Source organism: Carettochelys insculpta, chromosome 28 (assembly GCF_033958435.1).
Source record: "Carettochelys insculpta isolate YL-2023 chromosome 28, ASM3395843v1, whole genome shotgun sequence".
In the NCBI taxonomy this organism is placed as follows: domain Eukaryota; kingdom Metazoa; phylum Chordata; order Testudines; family Carettochelyidae; genus Carettochelys; species Carettochelys insculpta.
In genome coordinates this window covers 8,373,472-8,400,885 of record NC_134164.1, presented here as the reverse complement: position 1 = coordinate 8,400,885, position 27,414 = coordinate 8,373,472, and the positions used below count along the sequence as shown (strand labels likewise).

The 27,414-nt window shown below is 45.3% G+C and overlaps 1 protein-coding gene across 1 annotated transcript in view; it reads right to left on the bottom strand.

Annotated features, from left to right (window-relative positions):
- The window catches only part of CCDC47 (coiled-coil domain containing 47), a 28,955-nt gene extending 1,801 nt beyond the window's left edge, over window positions 1-27,154 (bottom strand). The window contains exons 1-12 of the mRNA XM_074978973.1: window positions 27,088-27,154; window positions 20,445-20,710; window positions 19,594-19,701; window positions 17,839-18,013; window positions 16,487-16,608; window positions 9,913-9,978; window positions 8,118-8,219; window positions 6,239-6,349; window positions 5,619-5,704; window positions 3,988-4,046; window positions 1,918-2,027; window positions 259-426 (exon numbers count right to left, since the gene is read on the bottom strand). Coding sequence (XP_074835074.1) covers window positions 259-426; window positions 1,918-2,027; window positions 3,988-4,046; window positions 5,619-5,704; window positions 6,239-6,349; window positions 8,118-8,219; window positions 9,913-9,978; window positions 16,487-16,608; window positions 17,839-18,013; window positions 19,594-19,701; window positions 20,445-20,705 — 1,368 coding nt within the window. The 5' untranslated portion in view covers window positions 20,706-20,710; window positions 27,088-27,154. The remainder of the gene's footprint in view (window positions 1-258; window positions 427-1,917; window positions 2,028-3,987; window positions 4,047-5,618; window positions 5,705-6,238; window positions 6,350-8,117; window positions 8,220-9,912; window positions 9,979-16,486; window positions 16,609-17,838; window positions 18,014-19,593; window positions 19,702-20,444; window positions 20,711-27,087) is intronic.
- Window positions 27,155-27,414: the final 260 nt, after the last annotated feature.

The following is a 27,414-nucleotide window of genomic DNA, read 5'->3' as shown; positions in this document are numbered from 1 at the left end:
CAAGATAACAGGGCTGTGGTCAGGATGCAGTGTCTTCTAGACACACAGGCTAGCATTCCACCACTAACTTCAGCTTCCTTTGGAAGCAAACAATTAACAAATCAACATGTAACTGAAAGCCAGCTCCACTTTTATGTCCGATCTCCAGCATCATAGAGGATAATATACGGCCATGCTTCTGGAGTACCTATAAGTGAGCCTCACAAGATATGGAGACACTTGCTATTAGTGCCTAAGTGCTCTAAAAGTCCCCTATACCTCCAGCCGGCGTTGTTTCTCTGGATCTTCCTCATTCATAATTCGCTCCTTCTCTGCCCGCTTCTTCTCTTCCCGGCGGGACTGGGCAGCCTCCTGCCTTTGCACATGAGTCAATTTAAGGAAGTTCTCTTCTACTCGGGCCCTGTTCTTATCAGCTTTTTGTTTACCCTTTCCCCCAAGAGACAGAAATAGAAATAGTTAACACAGATAAATAATTGGCACTAAGGCAATGTTCCAACAAGCAAAGTGGGACAGTGTCTGGAATAGCTACAGGTATGAAAAATAGCTCCTCTCAGAATTTAAATGTGAGGTCTACTCTGGAAATGTGATTTTACATGTATCAGCCCCAAATTAAACCTATCTGGTTTGTGTGTAAAATGTGTTGTCCCCCAATAGTCTCTCCAGTTTTGGTCACCTGTACAAACTCAGCCCAGGACCTAAGTATGAAACTAGATTCCTTGTTACTTCAGCAGCAATAAAGGTGCACACATTCACACAAATATAGTGCACAGTGCAATTGACAGGAGCCTTGCTCTGTGGGCCTCGTACAGGAAGGATTAGAAGCCAATTTACACTCAGCTGTATTGGCTTTACCAGTATAAAAAGCAATTACAAAAGATTAATAACTAAACTAAGCAAAACAAAAAAGCAGTCCTGTAGCACTTTAACAAAATAATTTATTAGGTGATGAGCTTTCATGGGACAGACACACTTCTTCAGGTCTGGAAATTCTCTAAAGAAGTGGGTCTGCCGCGTGACAGCTCATCACCTAATAAATTATTTTGTTAGTCTTTAAAGTGCTAAAGGACTGCTTTTATGTTCTGTGAAGATACAGACTAACACTGTGACTAAACTAAGCAAGTCTCACTCATACATGCAAGGAGCAGATCTGCTTTTGAGGAAAATGGGGCTTTTAAAAATGTATAGTAACTTTTCTGAGCAAAGCCACACATTAGTAAGATGAACAAGTGTCTTTTACTTCAAAGAAAAGCTTTAAAACAGGTGTGTCCAACCCGCAGCCCGCGGGCCGCATGCGGCCCTGGACAGCTAGTAATGCGGCCCCACAAGATCGTAAACTTTTAACATTATTATGTGATTTATATACATTAACTATATTATATATTTTATATGCGGCCCAGGCAAGCCAAAAGGTTGGACACCCATGCTTTAAAATGTTGATGAGGAAAAACTCCTCTTCCATATGCATCTGAGATATGGAAGATTATCATTTAAATGCAATAAACGTGAGATCTTGTGTACAACTTTTCACCTAATTTCCTCTTAAAAATTTGCAAATATTCTTTTTTCCTATGGCCTCTGTGTGCATTGGCTCTTGATCATCTGAACCCTTTTCCTTCTCTTCAGACTGAATTTTTTATGTATTTCTTTATTTTTTGCGCGCAGCTATTCAACAAGAAAGACTGTGGCTGAGTCAATTTCCTTAAGTGTATAAAAATTTGACTGCTTCTCTTATGCAACAGGAAGCAGAGAATACCAAATCCAACTGTTATTCTCCATATGATTTAATGCAAACAGAATAATCATCATAGATGGCACATTTGAATTTTTAAGGCTCATCTCACAAAAGTTACTTCAGGAATTTTGACCATATTTAATATCTTAAATGACAGTAACACACACCAAAGACACTTGACTTACTTCTCTATTTAGACGGAACTTTTTTGCTTTGTCAATAGAATAAATAACCATGTTCATCAAAGGCAGCAGAGCCTCCATATCTTTTGGGGAAGTGTTGCCTGAACCAGGCACTGTAAAGCAAAGACATCTTCATCAGATTAATTCAGGGACATTGGCAAGGTTTTTGCTATTAATTAGAATGCCCTCTCCACATTGTTCAGCCTGCTCAATAAAGTCCACAAAAAAGTTGCTCTAATCCTCCTTTTAAAAATGAGTTAATAGAAATATTTGCTCTTGAAATTAACGTCAGAGTCTACGGATAGTAGCAGGCACATTTCTATACTTACAGAGTGATCAAGAATAGTGATCACATCTATGGTTTTATACTGGTATCAAATTCCTGCTTCAGTCGTTGAAAAAGACAATTTAAAGGCTATGTTGTTCCCTCTGACATGTCCATGGCTTCCACTCTAGTCACTAGGGCTACGTCTACACTACAGCAATCTGTCGACAGAAGCTACTGTTGGAAATTATCTTTCGACAAAACTGCTGACAGATTGCGGCCGTATACAAAAGCAGATCACTCTGTTGATCGGCTCTGTCAGCAGAAAAGCCAGACTGCCACTCTCTTGATAGAATGGTCATCCAGAAGCACATCAGATGCGGTGCCCTCTGCCAACAGAGGGGGCTTCCAGGACACCAGGCAGCCCTTAGTGTCCATGCTGGCTTTCTGTCAACAGATTCTGTCGAAAAAGGCATTCTGCCCCCTAGGAGGAGCAGCAGAATGCTGCCAACAGAAGCGCCATGTTCTGTCAATTTACTGTTGACAGAACACATTTGTAAGGCAGATGCACTGCATGTTTTGTTTACAAAATGCCAGTTTTGTTGACAAAACTCTCTAGTGTAGACGTAGCTCAGGAGACGTGTATGCATCTGAAGGAAAAATATAGTCTTTGCTGAAAATAACTGGAATCCCTGGGACGTTCTTTTTAACTTAAAGGGAGCTAAACTTGGCAGCCCTGACATTTTTTATTAATCCTGAAAAACAAGCAGAGCACACACAGCAACAGGCATGATCATAAGCTGTTCCTCACTGTCTTAGTGCTGACCTACTGGGATCATAGTTAGAAATAAGAGGATCTGGCCCATTCAATTTTTGACTTTTGGCAAGTTGATCATTTAGCGATCATGGTCACATGGTGATGCCTTGAAACACGGAGATGTACATCTCTAGAAACATCTCCAGAATTGGAAGGGACCTCGAGAGGTCATTGACTCCAGTCCCTGCACTCACAGCAAGACCTATCCCTGATTTTTTTTTTTTTAAATCTTATATACTCCAGAACCTTGAAAGGCCCCCTCAAGGATTGAACTCACCTTGGGTTTACAAGACCAATGCTCTAACCACTGAGATAGCTCATCCCTCCTCTTCCCAAAACAGGAGGGTTGTTCCCTGGCTGGGAATTAAACCCAGATCATGGCAGTGAGCGCACCAAATCCTGCCATTGGACCACCAAAGACAGCGTGCCTTGTGAAAGATAGACACCTGCCCACAAAATGTGGACAGAAAACAAGTACATGCAGCAAATACTGCAATCAGACCAGAATGACTTTTATCATTATTGATCGGGGCCACATTTGAACTGGTGATCAAGGGTATATTTACACAACCCAGCAGATTGACCTGGTAAGGGTCAATCTCTGGGGTTCGATTTTGCATGCCTCATAGGGATATCGATGGGTTTCTCCCATCGATCTCCCTCAGTGAGGGTAGCCAGATCATCAACTGTAGATATGTTGATTCCAGCTACACAACTGCTGTAGCTGGAATTGCGTATTTACAATTGACTTTAATGTCTACTGTAGACTTGGCCCTATAGAACCCAGGCTCGCTTATCCTATTACCAATACTATATATCACTCAATCTCTTAGTGTGCATTATTGCACTGGTTTGCATTACACAGAGATCCTGTGCCTTTATCTATTTGCATTTAAGTTACTAGTAATACTGCCTACTATCCCAAAAGTGGCATGACTTGGGCACTTTAATCAGATTTTGCACAGATAAGGAAAGGTTTCAGATAGCTTACCATTAAATGTAAACAATAGTGTCCTTTTAGTATCAGGCAGTTTTAAAGGCTGACCCTCCCTGGCAGAAGAGAGGACATGAAGGAGTGGTTGGAATAAAACATAAAACACGGGCATAAGAAACACAAACTAGTCTACTGCAGAACTGACAGTCACTTGTGAACATCTGGCAGCATTTAAAAATAATCTAACTGATACCATTTTTTTTCCATTGACACAAAATAAGGCTTCAAGCAATCAGTTGCTTGAAGTGAAATTTTCCCCCACATCCAAAAGATGTTCATTTAAGGTGTGTTAACATGTTTATGTATATAGGCAACATCACCCTCTCAGTAACTAAGTAAGGCAATCCAAGATCTCATGCATCACTGAGAAGAATCAGATTGGTGCCCCATTTCAGAGGTCTGGGACTCATGTCACAGTCTTAAGGGCCAGAAAATTAGAAGTGAACAGTTCCTATAGTCTCATCTATAGCATAACCATCCTCTTCGTTCAACTCGCCTTTTAAGGCCAGCTTCTCCACCAAAATCCAAGTACCAGAGAGCTAGCAGTGTTAAGTCTGTGTCTTCGAGAACAACAAGAAGTCCTGTGGCACCTTATAAATTAACAGAAATTTTGGGGCACACGCTTTCATGGGCAAAGACCCGGTTCATCCATCGGTGTACTCTTCACCTCATGCACAGTTGCCTTTTTGAAGCATCATAAGCCTAACTTTAGCTTGGAAGCCCTGGGAACTGAGATCTTGTTTTCATATTTATAGAATACATACACCTCACGATGCCACAGAAACCAAGTCCCTAAATTTCTACAGGACAGAGTCAGGAGCCTAGCACTTTGAAGTATTTTGCAGACAACTTTTATATTTGGATCAGATAAGGTTGTTTGTTGTCTTTTTGCAATGTGGGGATTTATAGCCTTCATAAACAGATAAATTATTCTCAGCATATCAGGCCTATGCATTGGTGCAGCATTCATTTCAGATTATGGGACATCTTGTTACATGGAGCACCTGTTAACATCACTTTGAAAAATAAGGCCTGAAACAATGAAAAAAAGTCAGTGAGTCTGTAGTTCACAATACAGGCAAGAACCATGAAGGAAAGACACAATCAAGACAAGACAATAAGGGCAGAACAGACTCATGTGAGAAAGGGTAAATGACCATTGGTTCTCTTAGAATTATCAGCCTCCATGAAACAAAATAATGCAATGCCATTTCTAGGAGCCACAATGCATGCAGACCCTGGTTTTCTAGCTACTATGTACAGGGTTTGTGATGAGTACTTCTAGATTCTTCAGCCTTACTTTACTGAGCCCCTTTGGTGGAACCTGGTTACTTCCCAGGCAGCTGCTATACCTGGTAGCTGTTAAACTGTGTGGAGGAGCCCAAGTTCCTGTGCAGTGACATCCCACAACTGAACAGAAGGCTACACACACACACACACATAGATCTTAGAAAACTAGTGAAAAATCTGAAAATGTTGGGAAATTCTGATTACTTCCTTCTTATTTCTAAACATCTCCCCCCCACTGCAACCAGTAGCACATCATAGTACTCAGACAAGTATGTCAGTCTATACTTTGCCTACAGCTGCTATAACAGCTACTGCAAGATGTATAGTTTCATACATACTCTTGCATAAGTTTTGGACCGGAGAACTGGTCTGAAAAATGGATGGACTCAATCTTGTCAGCATAATGTGTGAGGAAATGTACCATCTGAAAGTGAAACAGAGGTTATTATTTCATATGATAAATTCCAATCCACTCCCTAATATGGTTTACTGATAATACCTCTACATTCTGATTTCTGACAATTCTTGTGCTTAAGTTTTCACCTTGATTTACTGACTCTTGTTAGAGAAGAGCTCCATGCAAATAAACTGCAGCCCTGTCACTTAGTGAATGTTAGCAACTCACGGATCTAAGATAATGAGCTCTCATTTGGGGCAGGATATTTCATCCAATGATCAGCCACAACTTCAAAGGCATATACTGAAGATTTTGTAACTCTCCACCACTTTGGCAACATTGTCCTGCCTACTTCAGCACTCCAAATGGCAGCTTGCGTCCCAAATTTACAATGGATATGCTAATACAGATGTCTTCTCCATTGACAGCTATATCCATTTTCTGTCTTTTGCATTTTCTTTTGGATCTTTGTTTCCAGGATTTTCTAAGGGAGAGAACACACTGAACTCCAAGCCTATTAAGAAAATACCTGAGAGTCTCTACTGTTTTTTTCAGAGTTACCTTTGTGTCCATCATTCCCTCTGTGACCTCTCCCATCTCTGACAGGATAGCCAGCGACTCTGGAAGACCATACTTTGCCCCAGACTTGGGTTTGTCACTGCAGAACTCACTCTATTAGAAGGAGAAGAGAAAAAAAGGTATGTGTCTTTTACTGGGGCTGAGTAGTGCCTAGCACAACTGGGATCCTGGTCAGTACTCAAATATATATGCTGTACTGTTTCTTAATTCCTTCTGACTGGAGACAGATATTTTCTGCATGAAGTACCCTCCTACAAGACTACAGAATCCCTGACACTAACACATATATTGTATTCTTAATTTAGCTTCATTTTTTAAGTTTTGAAAAGCTACCGTAAGTTGATCTTTGACAGATAAGATGTAAATTGGCTATAGGAACACCCTGACATGGATATTTCAGGGAACAGCTGCATCTAACATTAGCTTTGGCAATCCAGCAAATCCTGTACAATGAAGTGGAGCAGCAAAAGTTACTCACATTTTACCAATTTCACTGTGCTGCTGTAGTTTAGGGAAAGTTACAAGTAGTGGCAGTAGCACCGGAACAGTCTACAGCAGTGGTGGGGAACCTCGTTTTAGGTCAGGATAGACAAATCAGTCAGGGACCATAGGAGCGAAAAGCAAAAAATAAAAATAAAATAAAATCCCTCTTTACTGATGTGGTCCCCAAATCTGGGCTATGGGGTCTAGGCAGGAGGGAGGGTGCAGGAGTGGATTGGGAGCGGGGGTCTATGTGAGGGTAAGGGTGCAGGAGACTCTGGGGTGTGGAGTCTGGAAGAGGGGAGTCAGGGTAGGAGTGAGGGGTCTGAGAGGGAGGGGCAGGAGCAAGGTATGGATGCAGAGTCTGTGCAGGAGGGTGCAGAGGAGAGGGATGGGAGGGGTGCAGGAGCTGTCTAGGGGCACAGGGTTTGGGTGACAGGGGTACAGCTTACCTTTGCATACCACCAGATGCATATGGCTCTGTGCCCCCTCCCCACTGCTCCCAGGCACCACCCTCTGCTGCTCAGAATTCCAGCCAATCAGAGCAGCAGTAGTAAGCCTCCAGGCAGGCTGCCAAGGCTGCTGTCGCTCCCTATCCCCTTTCTCCTAGCTGGGAGAACAGTAGTGACCAACAGCAGAGGCTGGAGCTGCTTCCTGCCCCACAAGCCCTCGGCAGAGCCCACAGTCTCGATCCAGACCACATCTTGCCTGATCCAACCTATCACTCCAAAGCCTTCACAGGCCACATGTCATGGAGGGGAGCCCCCAGGCCTTGGGGTCCAGATTCAAACCATGGCTTCCACAACCTTGGTCTACAGAGCTGGTCACACCAGGAAAGATTCTTTGAAATCATCAAGACTTGAGAGTGGATTTTTTTTTTAAATGGGGACTGTTAGTGAAAATTTAAATTCTGCAGAAACTGATGGCTTATGCTCACTGCCTTGCCAGACAAACTTCCCCATTTGTTATTAATGAATAGATTTTTCAAAATCTGATAAAGTAATTGGTGCTAGATTGATAGAAATCAAGCAAAAATTTAGTGCAACTGTAGAGGTATCTAAACCTTGATATTTGAGATACCCTCTCATTACCCTTGCAAAGATGTTCCCTTTCTCTGGGCCTGCTGCTACAATTGCCAATACAGAAGCTAATCAGTGCCAGTTACTTTAAGATGTGGATATTTGTGCACTGGGAACTGGACTGAGAATGCACTTCCTCTAATTAATTTTTATAGGCCCATCAGCCTTCAGATGGTAACAACTTTCAGTTATTCTCAGATAGCCCTGGACTTCAACAAACAACCAAGAGATGAAAGGCTTTATATAAGCCATTACCAAGTACCTGAACCGTCTGTTTACTTCCAACTTTAACACACACATACCAGGTCCTGCATTTCCTTCTGAAGTCGCACTAAGGCTTTCTTTGTTCCAACTGCAAACACATAAGTATCCATGTCTTCATCATTCATTGTTACTTTTATTTGCTGAGGAAAGAGAGACACTAGTAGTGACTGGATTTATATTATTATTATTTATGAATATTATCACAGTACTTAGGAGTCCTGATCGTGGACCAGGACTCAGACAACAGACTCACCAAACCATGGGTCACTTGCAATGAACGGATTTGTCTTACTCCGGAAAAAAATGTTTTCACCTCCAAATTAGCCCTTTTATTCTGAAGTATCCCAAAGAAATCTAATTCCAGTTACTATACAGTTGGGTCTCAATGTTCGCGAGGGTTCCATGTTGAGATACCTTTCGAACGTTGAATTTGTGAAGACAGCAGCCTGCCCGGGAGCCCTGTGGAAAGCGGTGGCTGCCGCTGGTGGTCCCTGCCCAGGGCTCCAGGGAAACTGACAGCTGCCAACACTCCATGCCCCGGAGGCCTGGGACAAGCAGCTGCTTGGGAATAATTGAATTTGTGAACATTAAGTTCATGAATCTTGAGACCCTACTGTGTTCAATTGTTATTTCAACAGGGATAAAGCTATTTTGTTTATGTCTGGACTTTATGGCTTTGTTTCTCACTCCTAAAACCATGAAGCAAGCATCTAACAAAATCAGAAAGTGAAGTTCCCAAACTCAGCATTTAGTGGCAATGGGCAACAAAGCAGAGCTACAGGACGACTGCATACATAGCAAACTTTGCATGCATTTGTCACTGCTAAATGAGACAGAATAAAGAATACAACAAAAATATAAAACTACTTAAAATACAGGTTGAACACCTCTAATCCAGCACTCTTGGGACCAGACCACTGCCAGACAAGGGAATTTACCAGACCACAGGCAGTTAATATTGTCTAGCACATTACCAATACTTCCTTTGCTTACTTGTCTCTTAGACATTCAGGGGTATATTAGAGCTAAATAACAGCACAGAACACTGAGAGCTAGGACTGGTGGCTGTAAACAAATGATACGGGACCTTGGGAAACTTGGCCATACTCAAGATAAGTGATAATCCAGCTAACTAAAATCATGCCGGATTACGAATGTTGCCAGACAAGAGTGTTCCGGATTAGAGAGGTTCAACCTGTACATGGAAAAAGTAAAACCTAATGCGTATTAGCAGAACGTATGCTTCTCTCTCCACATTTTTTTCTTACAGCATACCTAATGGATCCTGTATCCCCTCTACTGGTATTTATATTCTGACCGGGCATATACAGGAACATAGGTTCCCAGGGTCCTTGACACTAACAGCTGCTAGACATCAATTAGCCACACAAGATGCAAAATACCATGCAGATAACATACTGGATAGTCTGATTAGGCTGCACACTTAAAAGGGTCCAAAAAACAGAACAACTGTTTGTGACTTCAAGTCACAAGAGCAAGTTTTGTCAAATTAAGTCAAAGCACAAGGGCCTTGTGTCACAAAAAAAAAAAAAAAAAAAAAAAAAAATCACATGACCAGTTATACCCACAGACAAACAATTCACTAGTTATCAGAAGTTTGGGACACCACAAAAAAGGAGAAAAAGGAAAAGAACATGACCGGTGTTTGCAGATCATTTCACAGAGTTATTTTATTTGAAGGAAGAGTAAAAAAAGCTGCAATTTTGTTTGAACCCCCCTGGTGGTGAGTTGTGGGAAACACCAAAAGCCCAGTAGAACTAAAGGAATGCAACAAGAAGGGTATACAACACATCTAAAAAACTGAGTGCATACCACTTGGTCACAGGCTGGCCTCATCATACGAGCAAGTACGTTCAGAAGGTCTTGCCTCTTGAGAAACTGAAAGAGAGAATGTTTTAAGTATAGTAGACAGTGCTGCAGTTTTCACAGATTTAGCAGTTTCCTGGAGTGTAGTATTATATACAGGCAGGCTGAGATCTTCTCTGCATGCAGAAAGATTCAGTGAATTAATTTACAACAGCTTAGTTAACTTGTACAACTGTGTGTGTTGTCTGCTGGTTTAGAACTGTCTATTACAGTTCAGCTTCTGCCACAAAAAGTTGCACCAGTTTACCTAACTGGTACAAAAATCACAGCTGTAGTTAAGCTGTCAACTTTATCTTTGAAAACTACAAAACTTTCCATTCTGCATTTGCTTCGCTTACCACCAAAAAGCACCTATTTGGCACAACTTATCTGAACAATACATTCAGCTTTTTGATATGAAAGACATCTGAATTTCTTCGTTTCTCATCAGATTTTTTTCCCCTAATACTAAGAGCTCCTCTAAGATTAAAGTAAATGGTCATTATGACTAATACATGTAGTTCTCAAAGTTGTGAAGGGACAGAATTTGGGACTGGCTATACTATAGCATCTGATAGGAAGACTGTACAGATAGTAGTTAGAAGTTCAAGGGCTGAAAATTCTATTCTTTAAATGCTAAATTGGCATGACAAAGACAGTTAAAATGGGAAGTTTTGAATATCCAGTTTTCTTTTGGCCACTTTCTGCTATTTCTGCATAATTTTCGTTCTCCAAACTAGACACAGATGTTGCAAACACCACTGGGTACAGCATAGTGCTTATTATGAGTAGTTTCATGGTTTCAATTTTTGGTCCTCATGTTTTAGCTCAAAACTGTAGTATTCAGCTTGTAAGTACTGTAGGGAAATATTTACATCCAAGCACAAAAACCTTTTCACTGAAACAGTGGGTAGAGGGATGGAAATATTTCTATTGATCTTACGTTATCTTATTCATATTAGATTGGCAGACCCAATACAAATTTCCCTTCCCCACAGAAAGAGAAGTTACTCACCGTAGTAACGATGGTTCTTCGAGATGCATCCCCGTGGGTGCTCCACGATAGGTGTCGGGCTCGCCCCGCCGCTGCAGATTGGATCTTTCCAGCAGTTTCTGCCGGACCACGCATGAGCCGGCGTGCGCTGCTCCCCTGTGCGCTCCCGGCCACGTGCGCGATCCGGTCCCCGCCAGTTCCTTGACCAACCGCCTCGGATGCTCCTGCAAATCACCAAACAGAGATCCGAAGCGGGGAGGATGGGCAGGTGGTGGAGCACCCACGGGGACACATCTCGAAGAACCATCGTTACTACGGTAAGTAACTTCTCTTTCTTCCTCGAGTGTCCCCGTGGGTGCTCCACGATAGGTGACTACCCAGCAGTAACCCAAGAAAGGAGGTGGGTAATCGGGTTATGTGCAGCTTGCCCCCAAAAGGACCGCTGTCGAGAGGTGGGTATCCTCTTGGAATACTCGGTGTAGGGCATAATGCTTGGTGAAGGTGTCATAGGATGACCAGGTCGCCGCTCTGCAGATGTCTTTTAGCGCGATGCCCTTGAAAAAGGCTGTTGATGCCGCCACCGCCCGGGTGGAATGAGCCCTAGGCAGGGCCAGTAAAGGAGTCTTTCGAAGTTCATAGCACATCTTTATGCAGGACACAATGTGCTTCGAGATTCTCTGTGAAGAGAGACCCTCTCCTTTTGACCTGGGAGCGAGAGAGACTAAGAGTCTGTCCGTTTTCTGGAAGGACTTAGTTCTGTCTATGTAGAAGGCCAACGCCCTCCTCACGTCCAGGAGGTGCAGGCATGCCTCCTTGCTGGAGCTATGAGGCTTTGGGTAAAACGAGGGTAAAACTATAGGTTCATTAAGATGGAACTCTGAAGAAACTTTCAGAACAAAGGCTGGGTGCAGCCGTAAGGTTACCGCCTCCTTTGAGAATACCGTGCAGGGCGGCGTTGCCATAACTGCTGCGAGCTCACTCACCCTGCAAGCTGACGTGATTGCAAGAAAGGTTGTCTTTATTGTAAGGAGACGGAGGGAAACTGTGGCTAAGGGTTCAAAGGGTGGTCCCGTTAGCGCGCTGAGCACCAGGTCCAAGCTCCACGATGGTGGAAGCGGTTTCCGAGGGGGGTACAGGTTTACCAGCCCCTTCAGGAACCTGGTAACAATAGGATGGGCAAACACCGTGGGCCCTTTCTCTTCATGCCGAAAAGCCGATATAGCGGCAAGATGGACCTTCAACGAGGAGAGGGAGAGCCCGCCTCTCTTGAGGTCCAATAAGTATTCTAGTATGACAGGTATAGGCACTTCAAGGGGAGCTAACTGCTTGGTGGAACACCATGCAGTGAATCGAGTCCATTTCTGTTTGTAGGTCTTCCTGGTGGAGATCCTTCGGCTACTTTCCAGGACTTGTTGTACTCCCTCCGTACACGTACTTTCTAGGGAGCTGAGCCATGGATTAATCATGCTTGTAGGCGCAGGCCTCGGGGGTGTGGATGCACTATGGATCCCTGGGCCTGCGTGAGCAGGTCCGGTGCTACCGGAAGGGGAAGCAGTGGACGATCCGACATGCGGAGAAGCAAGGGGAACCATTACTGTCGATCCCATGTGGGGACCACTGGGATCATGCGGGCTCTCTCCCTCCTGGCTTTCTGCAGGACCTTGTGGATGAGCACCGTGGGGGGGAACGCATAAAGCAGTGGGCCCTTCCACGAAATCGCGAATGCGTCCCCCAAGGACCCCCGCCCCAGTCCTGCCCTGGAGCAGTATTGGGGGCGCTTCTTGTTGTGCTGAGTGGCAAACAGGTCTATCTGGGGAAACCCCCATGCATGAAAAATCGGTCGTAGCAGATCGGAGCGGATCTGCCACTCGTGTGTGAGTGCGAAGTGCCTGTTCAGCTGGTCTGCCTTCACGTTGTGAGCTCCTGGTAAGTACGAGGCTTTCAACATTATATTGTTGGCGATGCACCAGTTCCACAGCCGGACTGCTTCTGCACATAAGGCATGGGATCGAGCTCCGCCTTGTCGATTTATATAAAACATGGTGGAGATATTGTCTGTATTGATCCCGACTACCTTGCCTTGTATGTGGTCTTGAAAGTGTTTGCAGGCGTTGAACACCGCTCTGAGCTCCAGTATATTTATATGCAGTGACTGTTCCGTAGGGGACCACAGTCCTTGAGTCACCTTTTCGCCAATATGTGCTCCCCACCCTATGTGGGAGGCGTCGGTGGTGACAAAAATAGAGATTTGTGGTTGGTGAAAGGGTACCCCGATAGCATGTTCTTGGGGTTTACCCACCATTGCAGGGATCTGCGCGCCTCTGTCGTGGGCGACACCACCCTGCGGACGGTATGGGATGCCGCCTTGTAAACGCTCGCCAGCCAATGTTGTAGGTTGCGCATATGCAATCTGGCGTTCTGTACCACGAACGTTGCCGCTGCCATGTGGCCGAGCAGCTGCAAGCACGTTAAAAGCGGCATCGTGGGGCTGTATGTAATGACTTGTACCAGGGAACCGATGGCGCGAAAGCGAGCGTCGGGTAGATAAACCCTTACTGTGATAGAATTTATGCGTGCCCCTATGAACTCTATGTCCTGTGTGGGGTCGATCTTTGACTTCGCAAGGTTGATGACCAGGCCCAGGGAAGAAAACGTGTTTGCTGTTACGCGTATCATGCGTAGTACCTCCGCCTTCGAGGCCCCTTTCAGTAGGCAGTCGTCCAGATATGGGAATATAAATACCCCATCTGTGCAGGTAGGCTGACACCACTGCCAGGGTCTTGGTAAAGACTCTGGGGGCCGAGGAGAGGCCGAACGGCAGAACCTTGCATTGGAAATGTTCTTTGCTGACCATAAACCGGAAAAAACGTCTGTGAGCTGGGTGGATTGTTATATGAAAATATGCGTCTTGTAAGTCGAGGGTTGCAAACCAATCTCCATTGTCCAGTGCCGTGAGTATAGAAGCGACTGTGATCATCTGAAAGCGTTGTTTGCGCAAGTACCGGTTGAGGCCTCGAAGATCTAAGATGGGCCTCCAGCCTCCTGTTTTCTTCTCTGTGAGGAAGTATCGTGAATAAAACCCTTTCCCCTGGAGTCGCTCTGGCACTCTTTCCACCGCCCCTATAAGCATCAGGTGGTCCACCTTGTGCTTGAGTTTCGCCTCGTGGGAGGCATCCCTGAGATGAGGCCTGGGCGGAGGTCTTGGTGGTGGGAGCGACTGAAAGGGGATCACGTAACCCGTGGCTATGATCTCTAGTACCCACCTGTCCGTGGTGATCTTTTGCCATTGTGAGTGGAACGGTTGGAGGCGATGATGGAACATTAATTGTGGATGACATTGCGCGATGGTAGTAACAGTGCAGCCCTCGACCTGTCCGTCAAACTTGTTGCCTTTGGGCCTGCCCAGAGGATGCACGGCCTTGTTGGGAACGTCACCTAGGAGTTCTATACTGTTGTTGCTGTTGATGCCGCCCTTGGTCATAGCCCCGTTGGTACTGGGCACGCTGAGGTTGGTACAGGTATCGCCTTTGTTGAGGGTAATACTTTTTCTTTCTGTATGGAGGGGTATAAATACCCAGGGTTCTGAGTGTGGCTCTTGAGTCTTTACTGGAATGAAGGACCGAAACAGTTGACTCTGCAAACAACTTCTGTGTATCGAAAGGGAGATCGACAATTTTTGCCTGCAGATCCCTCGGGACACCCGACGTCTGGAGCCAGGATTCCCTGCGCATGACCACTGCCGTAGCCGTTGAGCGTGCCGCCGTGTCCGCTACGTCCAGGGCGATCTGGACTCCCGTCCTTGAAGCTGCATAGCCCTCTTGCACGATGGCCTTCAGCACCGACTTCTTATCTTCTGGAAGTGAATCCATGAGAGAAGTAAGCCTGGAGTAATTGTCGAAATTGTGGTTCGCTAGATGTGCCGCATAATTAGCCATTCTCAGCAGCAGGGTGGAGGAGGAGTATACCTTTCTGCCAAATAGCTCTAGCTTCTTGGCATCTCTATCCGTTCCCCCCGCTTTGTACTGGGAAGTCTTCAATCTCTGCTGAGACGATTCTACCACCAGAGAATTTGGTTGTGGGTGACTAAACAGGAACTCCATGCCCTTCACCGGGACGAAGTATTTCTTATCCGCCCTCTTGTTTATAGGTGGAGCGGAAGACGGGGTCTGCCATATGGTAGTAGCAGACTCCATGATTGCTTCATCAAGCGGGATAGCAATTTTGGACGAGGCCGGAGGCCTCAGGTTTTTGAGGAGCTTGTGGTGCCTCTCCTGCACCTCTGCTGTTTGGATGCCTTGCGTGAAAGCCACCCATTTAAACAGCTCCTGAAACTGTTTGAGGTCGTCCGGGGGGGCAACATCCCCGGGGGCCGTAGCCTCGTCGGGGGAGGACAAGGAAGAACCACTAGACCTCCCATGAACTCTCAGGGTCCTGCTGCCGGTGGTACACCCTCTCACTGGAGGCTTGCGAGGGAAAATCTCGGGGTTCCAAAATCAGCTCCCCTTGAGACAGCTGTGTTTCTGTCCCCGTCCGTGAGTGCCCGCGGGGGTACTGGGCGGTTGAGGGGGACTTGCCCCTGGGTATATGCCTGTGGTGTCTATACCCAGCGTGATAAGGACGACCATGGCAGCACGGGCATGGTTCCTGGGATGGAGACCTGGACCACTCTCGAGGTGCATACCCCCGATGTCTGGGGGAGCAAGATCGTCTGGATGATTGAGACAATGGTGAAACTGGTTTGTGGTAGTACTCCAGAGGGTCAAATCCCAGAAAAGGCGAGGGTGGCCTGAAGCCATGGCGGTTAAGAAGGAACTGGCGGGGACCGGATCGCGCACGTGGCTGGGAGCGCGCAGGGGAGCGGCGCGTGCCGGCGCATGCGCGGTCCGGCAGAAACTGCTGGAAAGATCCGATCTGCGGCGCCGGGGCAAGCCCAACACCTATCGTGGAGCACCCACGGGGACACTCGAGGAAGAATGACTATTCCACTGGTTCTAAGCCCAAGACTTGATACATTCAGTGACCCCTGTCCCCTCTCCCACAAAAGCACCGTAAGACAGAAGGACTATTGGCAGTTTCATGCCCAATCTCTTATGCACCATCATAACCACTAAGAATTGTCCCACAGCACTGGATAGTGGAAGTTTTCCATTTTCCAGAAATACTAAGTACTTATTGGTAGAGCCCTGTGTGGATGCAAAAATTTTATCTACATCTACATCTGTACCTGCAAACATGAACCATGCATATAAAGTGGATATCTGCAGATTTGCAGGGCTCTGTTCCTTGGCACTCTTCTCAGATCATGACAGACTGAACCTTAAAATGCTGGTATAATAAGAAAAGTGACTATACAAAAATTACCACTGCTCATTCATATCTTCTTCCTGGGTGTATTTAGAATTCAGTCTCATGATCTGAATGATTAAGAAAGTCCTATCCAGGCCCTTGGCTATCCAACCTGAAGAGAGCTAGAGACAGCACCTGGCCAGAATTTCAATTTCCACCTGCTAATAAGTGGAAAAATTCTGCCAGATCCCCCACTCTTACCTTCAGCTGGATAAGCATTCCTTCACAGCACACCCTACCAGAGCACCATAAGTTGTATATGTGTTCATTTTCTTGGTTAAGCTTCCCTGTGCTTATGGCTTCTTTATTTGTGCCATCATCTCCTGAAAATAAGAATATACTAGTTAATAAAAAGAAACATGAGCTAATGGTCAGTGACTCAACTGTGAAATGGTATTGCAATCATAGAATGGTAGGAATGGAAGGGACCTTGAGACGTCATTGAGTCCAGCCCCCTGCCCTCATGGCAGGGCCAACTACTATCTAGACCATGGGCGTCCAACCTTTTGGCTTGCCTGGGCCGCACTGAGTGAAGAGGAATTGCCTTGGACCGCATATAAAATATATAATATAGTTAATGTATATAAATCACATAATAATGTTAAAAGCTTACAATCTTGTGGGGCCGCATTACTAGCTGTCCAGGGCCGCATGCGGCCCGCGGGCTGGACACGCCTGATCTAGACCATCCCTGACCGACATTTATCTAACCTGTTCTTAAATATCTCCAGAGATGGAGATTCCACAACTACCCTAGGCAATTTATTCCAGTTTTTGATCACACTGACAGCTAGGAACTTTTTCGTAATGTCCAACCTAAACCTCCCTTGCTGCAGTTTAAGCCCATTGCTTCTTGTTCTATCCTCAGAGACCAAGAAGAACAAGTTTTGTCCCTCCTCCTTATGACAGCCCTTTAGATACCTGAAAACCGCTATCTTGTCTCCCCTCAGTCTTCTTTTTTCCAAACTAAACAAGCCCAGTTCTTTCAGCCTTTCCTCACAGGTCATGTTCTCTAGACTTCTGATCATTCTTATTGCTCTTTTCTGGACCCTTTCCAATTTCTCCACATCTTTCTTGAAATGCGGTGCCCAGAACTGGACACAGTACTCCAATTGAGGCCTAACCAGTGCAGAGTACAGCGGAAGAATGACTGCTCATATCTTGTTCACAAAACACCTGTTAATGCATTCCAGAATCACGTTTGCTTTTTTTGCAACAGCATTTAACTTGTGGTCCAGCATAACCCCTAGATCCCTTTCAATTATTATTATTAGGACATGGATATTCCTGGATTACTCAACTGGACTACAGTGCCACTTTCATGCTCACTTATGCAACTTATGCTACACCTTTATATCGCAGCATTTAGATAGCCCTTCAGCATTGGAGAAGTGGTATATTACTTTACTACATGCAGAACTGCCTTTACTATTAACAAGTACTGCCAGAGAAATGATGATTCCTCTCCCCAGCCCATTCTCATTAGCGATATAAGCCAGTCAGACACATTCAAAGCAGCAAACAGCTGGGCACAGCAACTGCAAAAAACCTACCAACAAGGGCAAAGTTACTTTCCAGCAACTCCCTGTGGGTGTTGAACCAGGCCTGAGCTAGTCGGTTGTTTTTATTCTTCCCAATGATGTAGTTCATGATGTATGCAAGAAGACCAGTTACCATCAAGATCTCCATGTAATAGCTCTCCCAACTGTTCTGAAGATGCGCAGGGACCTGTGTTGAATGAATGAAGCAATTTTATTACTGGGTGTAATGGATTCTGCATAATCATTTATTTTGTAACATGCATGTTACCAGAGAAGCTTCATCCCTGAATAGCAGTGATAAGTTTTGCTAACGTTATACCAGAGTTGAGCCAACTCGGGCAAACTTTGTTAGTGACAAGTGGCTTACTCTGCGTCCAGCAACAATCATGGAAGATAGGAAGGTGGCAGAAAGGTGACACAGTATTCTGTGACCTTAGGCCATGGGTGACCAATAATTTTGATGAGGTTGGGGTTACTCCAAGAATTTGGAAACAGTCTTCCATGATATTACTGGAGGAGGTGTAGGGTCTGAGATGGAGGTTGGGTGGAGAAGAGAGCTTGAGGTAGGGTATTAGGATGCAGGAGAGGATCCTGATCAGAAGGGGTGCAGGATATGGTGCAGGGTCTCGTACTGGTTTTCTGTTTTTTTCAAAAAGAGTACTCAGAGTGAAAGTAAGATCTTCCTATTAGATTTTGTTCATTATTTGCACTATATGTTCTAACTTTGTCCTGACATCACTTTCAGAAGCTGGTCACAGAACAGTTGTAAAAACATCTTTAAATGACATCTTTTATGGTGCTCAGATAATGCAGTGATGAGCATTAGAAGCTGGTTATTAGTTTTACCACCAAGATATTCCTCCTGGGTCAAAAGGGATGATGAGGATTTTTCCGTACTGACATTTGATTACAACATTTTAGTGGAAAAAAAAAAACCCCACCAAACAGCACTTTTTGTTTCTTAACTGCTATGTAAAAGCCTCAAGGAATTTTTGGTATTAAGAGGACTTATTTATTTCAAATTTGCAACCTTCAACCCCAGCAATATTTAAAAAAAACACAATTTGAACACAGTTGTGACTATCATATAATACGTTCTTTTGTTATCTGAGTAGTCACAATATACAAACATGCTAGAGAGCCATGTTTTAACTGCAGTACACTAACTAAACATGATTTGTCACTATCATTGTAGCACATTGCCTCTAACATAAGAATAAACCATATTAGGAGAGGCTTTGGCCAAAACCCATGTTTAAAACACACTTTTGTTGCAAAGAATTTTTACTGATCATGGGCACAATATGACGTCAATTTGTATCCCAAGTTTATTAATAAACTAATATAATTCAGTTTGAATGCACAAAAGTTGGAAATACTGGTAACTTTACATAGTTGTTAATGCATTAACGAGCAAGCCATCTACAGCTGAATACTGTTTCAAATGTCATGAATGTCAGTCTGTAACAATCAGCACAATCCAGTGCATAAGAGCACTGGAATGGGACTTGGAAGACGTGGTTCCAATTCTGGTACTAACCAGCTATGCAACATTGGACAAGTCACATCTCAAAACAGTTGCCTTTCCTACCCTTTGCCCCGTGAATTCAAACAGTAAATTCTTCAGGAGAAAATGCTATCTTTAAATTATGTTTATAGAGCAGCTAACACAATGAAGCCTTGTACTCTGAAGAGCCCTCTAGGGCACAAGCACCTAGAAATAAATCAAAGTGGTGAATGGAAAGACATCCAAGCATTTATACCTACATCAACAATGGTTATGGGGTCTTTGCTTTTGCTGGGAGAGGCATCTGTTTTTTCTTCATAGCCTTCAAATTCCTCATCATCATATGGCTCACTCTCAGTATCTCCTTCCTAAAGGGTAAGGACAAGCAGCTTAAACATCTCAAGCCTGGGAAGCAAATGGCAAACAAAACAAAATACATGGGACAGAAAATGAAGGAATATGCATTATCCCTCCCTTTTACAGTGTTACAGCTGAGATTTCAAAGTTAAGATAAATAAAAATTGCTGAGATATTCATGAGTTTTTGTAATTTGGAACATTTCTGCTTTATTCACAATTTTAGGAAGACTTAGCCATTTTCTTGCATGCATAAAGTGTCTTTCAACCCCAAGGATCTCCAAAGCTCTCTAAACCGATACTCAAATGATTCTCCAAGGACTGCACCTACTTCAGCAGTGGACTAGAGCTGTTTCTCAACAGGACACAGCAAAGCATTACAAAGTTTACGATTGGAAGAGACGATACCATGTTAATGGGACATTCAGAGGGGCAATACTCAATCATACCCAGCTTGGATCAGGGCAGTGAAGTTCACATCTTTCCTTACACAGAAGTGCCATGGGATCTTTCATGACCACAACCAGTTGGAGTCTCAATTTTACAATTCACTTGGAAGAGGTTACGACCAGCAGCAGACCTCTGCCTAGCACCACGAGTTCACTACGACTCTAAAGGATCAGTACCACCATTGAAGATGTAAAGGGATTGCAGCAATATGGAACAGTATAAGAACAATCATGGATCTGGTTGACAAGTGAAAAGACATTTTAAATGGGAGGCTAAAGGGACCAAGAGCATGAATTTGACATTACCTGTGCATCTGCATCATCAAAGTCCTCCGGATTTTCATCTTGACCTTCAAGCTCTACAGTAGCCTCCTCCTCATCATCTTCTGTGGTTATGATCCTCTGAGGAGATTCTGTGGTTACATCGTCAGTAACATCTTCAAACTCAGCAAAGTCATTATCATCATATTCCACAATGTCATCTCCATCCTCAAATTCATCAAACTTAGCAAAAGAAAATCCCCAAGGGATGAACAAAACAGCAATGAAGATACAGAATAGCCTCATTGTCACTGCAAAAAATCAAATTTAAAATATTCAAGTTAGAAGGAAGAATTTATTTAGTTCTCTTAAGATACTAATGCATTAAATACCTGTCTGATTATGGAAATGCAGATGAAGGAGGGTACAATTATAAGATACCATCTAATCAATTTCTGAGCACCAACTCCCTAAAGACAAAGAGGATGGATTGTGAAAATATATATAATGATTAGCACAAGAGACTGGGAAATAGGACTCCAGGGTTCTTTCTCAGCTCTAATGTGAAGATTTTGGGACAAGTAACTTAGTTTACAGGTGAACAAACAGACTTAGAGCAGGTACCTCATATTTATATCACAGGCCTTTTTGTAAAATGGTTTGAGGTTCTGGCATGAAGTACACTGCAGGACTACCAAATCTTAAATTAAGAGGTTTCAACCCTAAGTAAATTCTCAAACTCCTATTCCTCCCCACACCTCTAGAACTTCTCTCAGACTTATGTTCCAGCTTCTCTGTAAAAACAATGCAATTTCTCTACTCAAGTTTTCCTACATGCAACTCATACCTCTAAGGTTTGACATAGGAGCCTCTGTAGCTCAGGACAAAAGATACTGACATCCTAATCCCAATATACTAAAGACACTTAAAAAGCATACAGGCGATGATCACATTAGCAATCTATCATGAGCCTCAATGACGCACTCAATTTGCATGGCATGCGGAAGCCCCTTCCCCTTAGCATGGGAGACCTCACACCACACAAATCAACCCATATACAAATCACAGAGAGTAACTAGGATGGACAGAGCACTGAATTCTGGGATCTGTAGCCACAGTCCAGCTATTCCTGCTAAAATCTCCAGCTTTTCAAAGTAACAGAGAGGTAGTTGTGTTAATCTCTATTCTAACAAAACAAACCAGCAGTCACATAGCACTTTAAAGTCTAACAAAATAATTTATTAGGTAATGAGCTTTCTTATTGCAGACCTGCTTCCTCAGATCTGGAGATACAACGTTTCCAGTACAGAACTGATGGTTTTATAATACAGAGATCCAAAAACATTGAAATAAAAACTGATAAATCAGATACATAGAACTGAAGGGGAGAGGGGAAGGGGAGTGAAATACTAAGTGTCCTGCCTGAGATCATTAGGAATATCAAAGGTAGGGAAACTGTCTTTGCAACGCGTGAGGCAATTGCTATACCTATTAAGACCACGATTCCATGTATTGAATTTGAGTATGAACTCTGGTTCACACGCCTCCCCTTGCAATCTGCTGTTGAAGTCTCTTTGTTTTAGGACACATATGCTTAGGTCTTTAACAGGATGGCCCACTCCACGGAAATACTCACTGACAGGTTCGTGTATATTCAGATTCCTAATGTCTGCTCTTGTGCCCATTCATTCTTTGGCAAAGTAATTTTCCAGTCTGTCCAATATGGCAGCGAGACTTGGACCCTGTATGCCCGCCAGGAAAAGAGGCTGAACATCTTCCACTTGTGCTGCCTCAGGCACATCCTTGGAATATCATGGAAGGACAGAGTGACCAACACCACCGTCCTCGAGCAAGCTGGAATCCCAACCGTGCACACCCTCCTCAGGCAGCGTCGGCTCCGCTGGCTTGGCCAAGTCCACAGGATGAATGATGGAAGGATTCCAAAAGACATCCTGTATGGTGAGCTAGCCTCTGGCAAAAGACCTCCCGGACGCCCCCAGTTGCGCTACAAAGATGTCTGCAAGAGAGACCTCAGAGAGGTAGACATCGAGCTGGACAACTGGGAAGAACTAGCAGACGACCGCAGCAGATGGAGGCAGGGGTTACACAAGGGCCTTCAGAAGGGCAAGATGAGGATCAGACAGCTAGCAGAGGAGAAGTGAGCACACAGAAAGCACACTAAGGACTTGTCAGACACCCACCACATCTGCAAGAGATGCAGCAAGGACTGTCACTCTCGTGTGGGTCTTCATAGTCACAACAGACGCTGTAAATGAAGTCCTCAATTGAAACTATAAAGGGCGTGATCCATAGTCTATGCAGACTGAAGGATGCCTACTACTATGTCCAATATACACAGCAGAGGGGCATTGTTGGCACATGATGATATATATAACAGTGGTTCAGGTACAGGAGAATGAGCCCCAATCTTGTAGTTAACCTGGTTAGGTCCAGCAGTGGTATCTCCAGAATAAATATGTGGACAAAATTGGCACCGGGGTTTGTTTCAAGAAAAAGTTCTGCCACGGCTGTCTGCCCCCCAGCTCGAGAAGTGAGGGAGAAGCCACAGCGGCATGGCTGTCTGTCCCCAGGCTTCTGCCAGCTGGGGTCTGAAGTGGGGGGCTGGTGGAAGAGCTGTGCTCCCACCAGCCCCCAATCCCTGGGAACCTCAGGATTTTGACTTGTGTTAACGCGAGTTAAATGTGAGTCTAAATCACGTATAACAGGGGTCTACTGTACTAAGACTACTGGAGCTATAACGTAAGAGGATGTATAGAAATAGTAAGAAAGGAAATATTAATCAAACTCACAATAATTAAACAGATCAAGCACTTTAACTTTATTACACAAAACAAAGCTGCAGAAATGTAGCACCTTAAAGACTAATAAAATGATTTATTCGGTGATGAGCTTTCATGGGACAAACCCACTGTTACTATTTAACTTTACCATGTTAATATACCGTACCTCAGTTTCAATAAAGTAAAATATTAATTTATGTCCAAAACAAAAGATCCCAACATTGTCTTTAGTTGTAGTGGGGCAGACAGGGCTTCCAGGTCATCAGGTAGCCCTGTCCGCTGTGCCTCTGTTTAGCCATTCTGTTGAGACAGTGGCTAGGCAACCTGGCCGCTGTCAACAGACTGAATGGACAAACTGATCTGCTTTCACGTGTGGCCTCAATCTTTGACGAAAGTTTTGATGGAAGATATCTTCCGACAGTAACGTCTGTCAACAGGTCACCATAGTATAGACATAGCCTTGGGGGCCCAATTGAGACCTCATTATGCTAGGCATTGTACTGTTTCAAGAAAAGTTATCAAAGTGACAGCCCTTATTTCAAAATAACTTTGATAGCATCTACACAATGCAACCACTATTTCAGAATGATTTTGAAACAATGGTTTGCTTTTTTTGAAATAGGTAAACGTCATTCCACAAGGAATGCTGCTTATTTTGATCTGTTTAAAAATAGCTATTTTGAAGTAGGGGCTGTATAGCCAATGAACAGAGGTGATTTCAAAATAAGCTAGAGTGTGTTCAATAGCTCTGTTTTGAAATAAGCCCTATTATGTGTAGACATTATTTCAAAACGGCTGAGAGCTATTTTGAAATACATTTTGTGTGTTGCAGCAATATTTCAAAATAAGCTCTTCCAGAATAGGTTATTTCAAAATAAGGCTGCTGCGTAGACATACCTTCAGAACACTACTAAGTCGACCACAGTACCTCACAGACACTTGTGAAGTACTACCAGAGTTTGATGGAAGTAAAGATCATTTTTCTCATTCTCATCGTGGAGCTGAGTTGAATACAGTCATACCCCAAGATACGCCCATTCGGGTTACGAGAATTCAAATTTATGAGGAGTTTCATTTAATACCCCTACTTCATCTTACGAGCCATTTCCTCAAATTTACAAGGACACACTGCTGTGGCTGGTCTGGGTCTCCGCCTCGGCGCTGCAGCATTGGCACGCCCCGGCCCAGCTGGCAGCCGCGGGTCCCCAGGTGCTCCTGCAAGACTTGGATGCTGGGCACGCAGCCCATCCTGCCCTACCTCTGCCACTCGCCCCCACCCAGGTGGCTAGGGAGCCGCTGCTGCCCGCCCTGCACAGCTGTGCCTCGGGTGCCGTTCGCCACCTGCGGTGTTCCATCACATTTAGCGCCTCAGCCACCGGGGCCTCTCCGCTGCACAGCCCCACACGAGCAAGGCATCGCCCCTCGCCAGCCGGGGGCCCCCTGTGCCTGCGCCTGCCTAGCTCCTCATGCGGCCAGCCCTGGCACCGCCCCCTCCCCGCTTAACCTAAGCTGCGCTCAGGCCAGCCTGCTTCCCCGTGCCCTGCTCTGCCTTGCCCGCCCCCTTGAACAGGCCTCATTTCTGCAGCCGCTGGCAGCTACCCGGCTTTACACCCCCGCCCCCCCAATCACTCTTCGATTTCCGTTCCCCTCTCAGCCCTGTCTCTGCACCTGGGACAGCCCCTCGGCTCTGGGCTGTGCTCCCCAGTTCGCACTAGTGGGAGGACTTTTCTGAGCTCTGTGCCTCCCCTGAACTCCTGCTTCCTACTGCAGCCCAACTACCGCATCCTGGCGACCATACAAAACGAGGCAGCGTTGGCTTCCTGGCAGATCTCTCTCCCCATTTTTTGTTCTGTAATTAATGAAGGGAAAATGCTTTGTTAGGTTGTGTTATGATAACTAATGTTAACTACTGTAGTAATTGTGTTCCTTTTAATGGGATTTGGTGTTGTTTTAGCATAAATAGGTGTAAATTTTGGGGCTCAGGAATGCATAAAATTTTTTCCCATTGAAATTAACGGTAATTACTTTTTTGACTTACAAGAATCCACCCTAAGAGGGGTTTTTCAGGAACAAGTTACTGTTGTAAGGCGGGGAAGACTGTATTGACTTTAATTTTAGTTACCTGATACAAACAGATACCATTTTTTGATACCATAATGTGATACACCTTTAATTATTACTTGTATGGCATCTACAACATCCAAAGAACTTCAGACAGAAAGTAAATAAGTCTCTTCCTGGATGGGCTTTCACTGCAGATAGACAACCTAAATTAGGCATGAACAAGGGTGTGTATCAACAGGATACAATGCAGCTAAATGGAAGCATTGACATTTAGACTGTTCCCAGGGAGCTCCACAAATTTTATGTGAACTGAATGGAAAAAGCGATACTACTTATGAAGAGAGAACTAGCATTATAGAGATAAAAACTTTCACTCAGCAGGGCTATATGATCAACTGAAGCTATCCCTCTGGAAAAAGAAATTGAGAGACTATTAACACATATCCAATTACTAAAGACCCTGCCATTTCTGTAAAACTGTATGAATAGATTATGGCTGTGATTCCCTAGAGATCTAAGAGACTTGGGCATCATACTGAATATATGCAACAATGAAGGCCCAAACAAAAATAACTGTTTCAAGCATCATACACCAAAGCAGGTCCTGCACAACAATTCATGGGACACATGGTTTCCCCTTTGACAGGAGGCAATTCAGCAGCTGATCTGTCTCTGTACTAGCAAGTACAGAGGTGGCTGTAACTCAGCTTCCACTACTGAAAATATGACTCACTGCCCTGCCCTGCCCGGCACATAGCCACAGCAGTATCTCAAATGTAGGACCTCATATTATGAGCTGTCACTGTTTCTTGCAGGGAGCTCCAGTATTCCATCTTTTTCTCTTCCAAACAAGATGAGTTTCCAGGATCTCATGACAAGTCCTTAAAGGAACACACTAAAGGTTAGGGTAGCTAAAATTAACTGTGCCCTAGCTCTTGGGTGCACACCACATTCTTCCAATGAGTTCCACCTGTCAGCTCTGTTCCTGGAAGCAGAAAGGGTCCCAAGAGACACAAGCAGCTCACCCAGACAGAGCAGCCAGGCAGCGCAAAGCTCCACATGCCCGGGCCATGCCTAGGAACCCCAGAACCCTTAAACGGGGACTCTCCGACACCCAGCACAGCAAGAGAAGCCAGGACCTTGGAAGTCAGGGATATTGTGGAAGTGAGAATGGGGATGTTTTTTACAGTGGATCAGAGAAGAAAGCACAAGAAGGGCCAATAGGGGCCTGTCAGTCCCCCCTCTCAGAGACCACAGAGGGGAAGGGAGTCCCCCGGAAGCCTGTTATGAGATCAAGGAGAGCGGCTCCCGCAGCACAGCCGGAGCACAGGAGTGGGACCCCACAATGGCTCCCCTCGAGCAGTGCCCAAGCAGCCCCCTCAGAGTCGCTCCCCCCACGGGGCCCTAGCGTGGGACTAGCACCCCCACAGTCACTTCCACCGCGGGGTACGGCGAGGGGTCTCCCTCAATTCGCTCTCCCGACGGGCCCGGGCGTGGGAATACCAACCCCACAGTAACTGCCACTGCGAGGTGCGGGTCGCCCCAGTTCGCTCTCCGGACGGGCCCGGGCGGGGAGGCAGGACCCCCACAATCGCTCCCCCCGCGGGCGGTGGGCAGGAGGTGACCCCCCCCACCACCCACAATCGCTCCCGCTACAGACATGAGGCCATTCCCCGCGCGGGGGCAGGGAGAGGAGGCGCCTCAAAGCCGGTTCTCACACCTCCCACCTCTCACCCCCGGGACTTTTCACAACACTGGGGTGTGCGCGGAGAGCTCCTGGGAATAGGGAAGCCGCATCAACAAATCCCACCCACCGCCTTTACCTCAGTCCGGCTGCCTCGGCCCAGCCTCGCGGCCCTGCGCCCCCTACGCGACTTGCGTGCGTTCGCGCAGGCGCAGTGCGAGCAAGTGGTGGGCGGGGCTAGGCGGCAGCTGTTGCCCTATTCCTGCCAGGCTGGAGAGGAGGTAGGGCGGGAGGAGACAGGAAGGGCTATGGGCGGGGCTCCCTCTCCTCCCTCCCACCCCCAACCTGCGAGTGCGTTGTAGCTGGTGCTGTGGAACCTTCGGGTTGCCAGGCAACACATGAGGTCACGTCGCAGCCCCTGAACATCAGTTCAAAAGCCCATTTCCAGGCTCCGGAATTCAGGTCG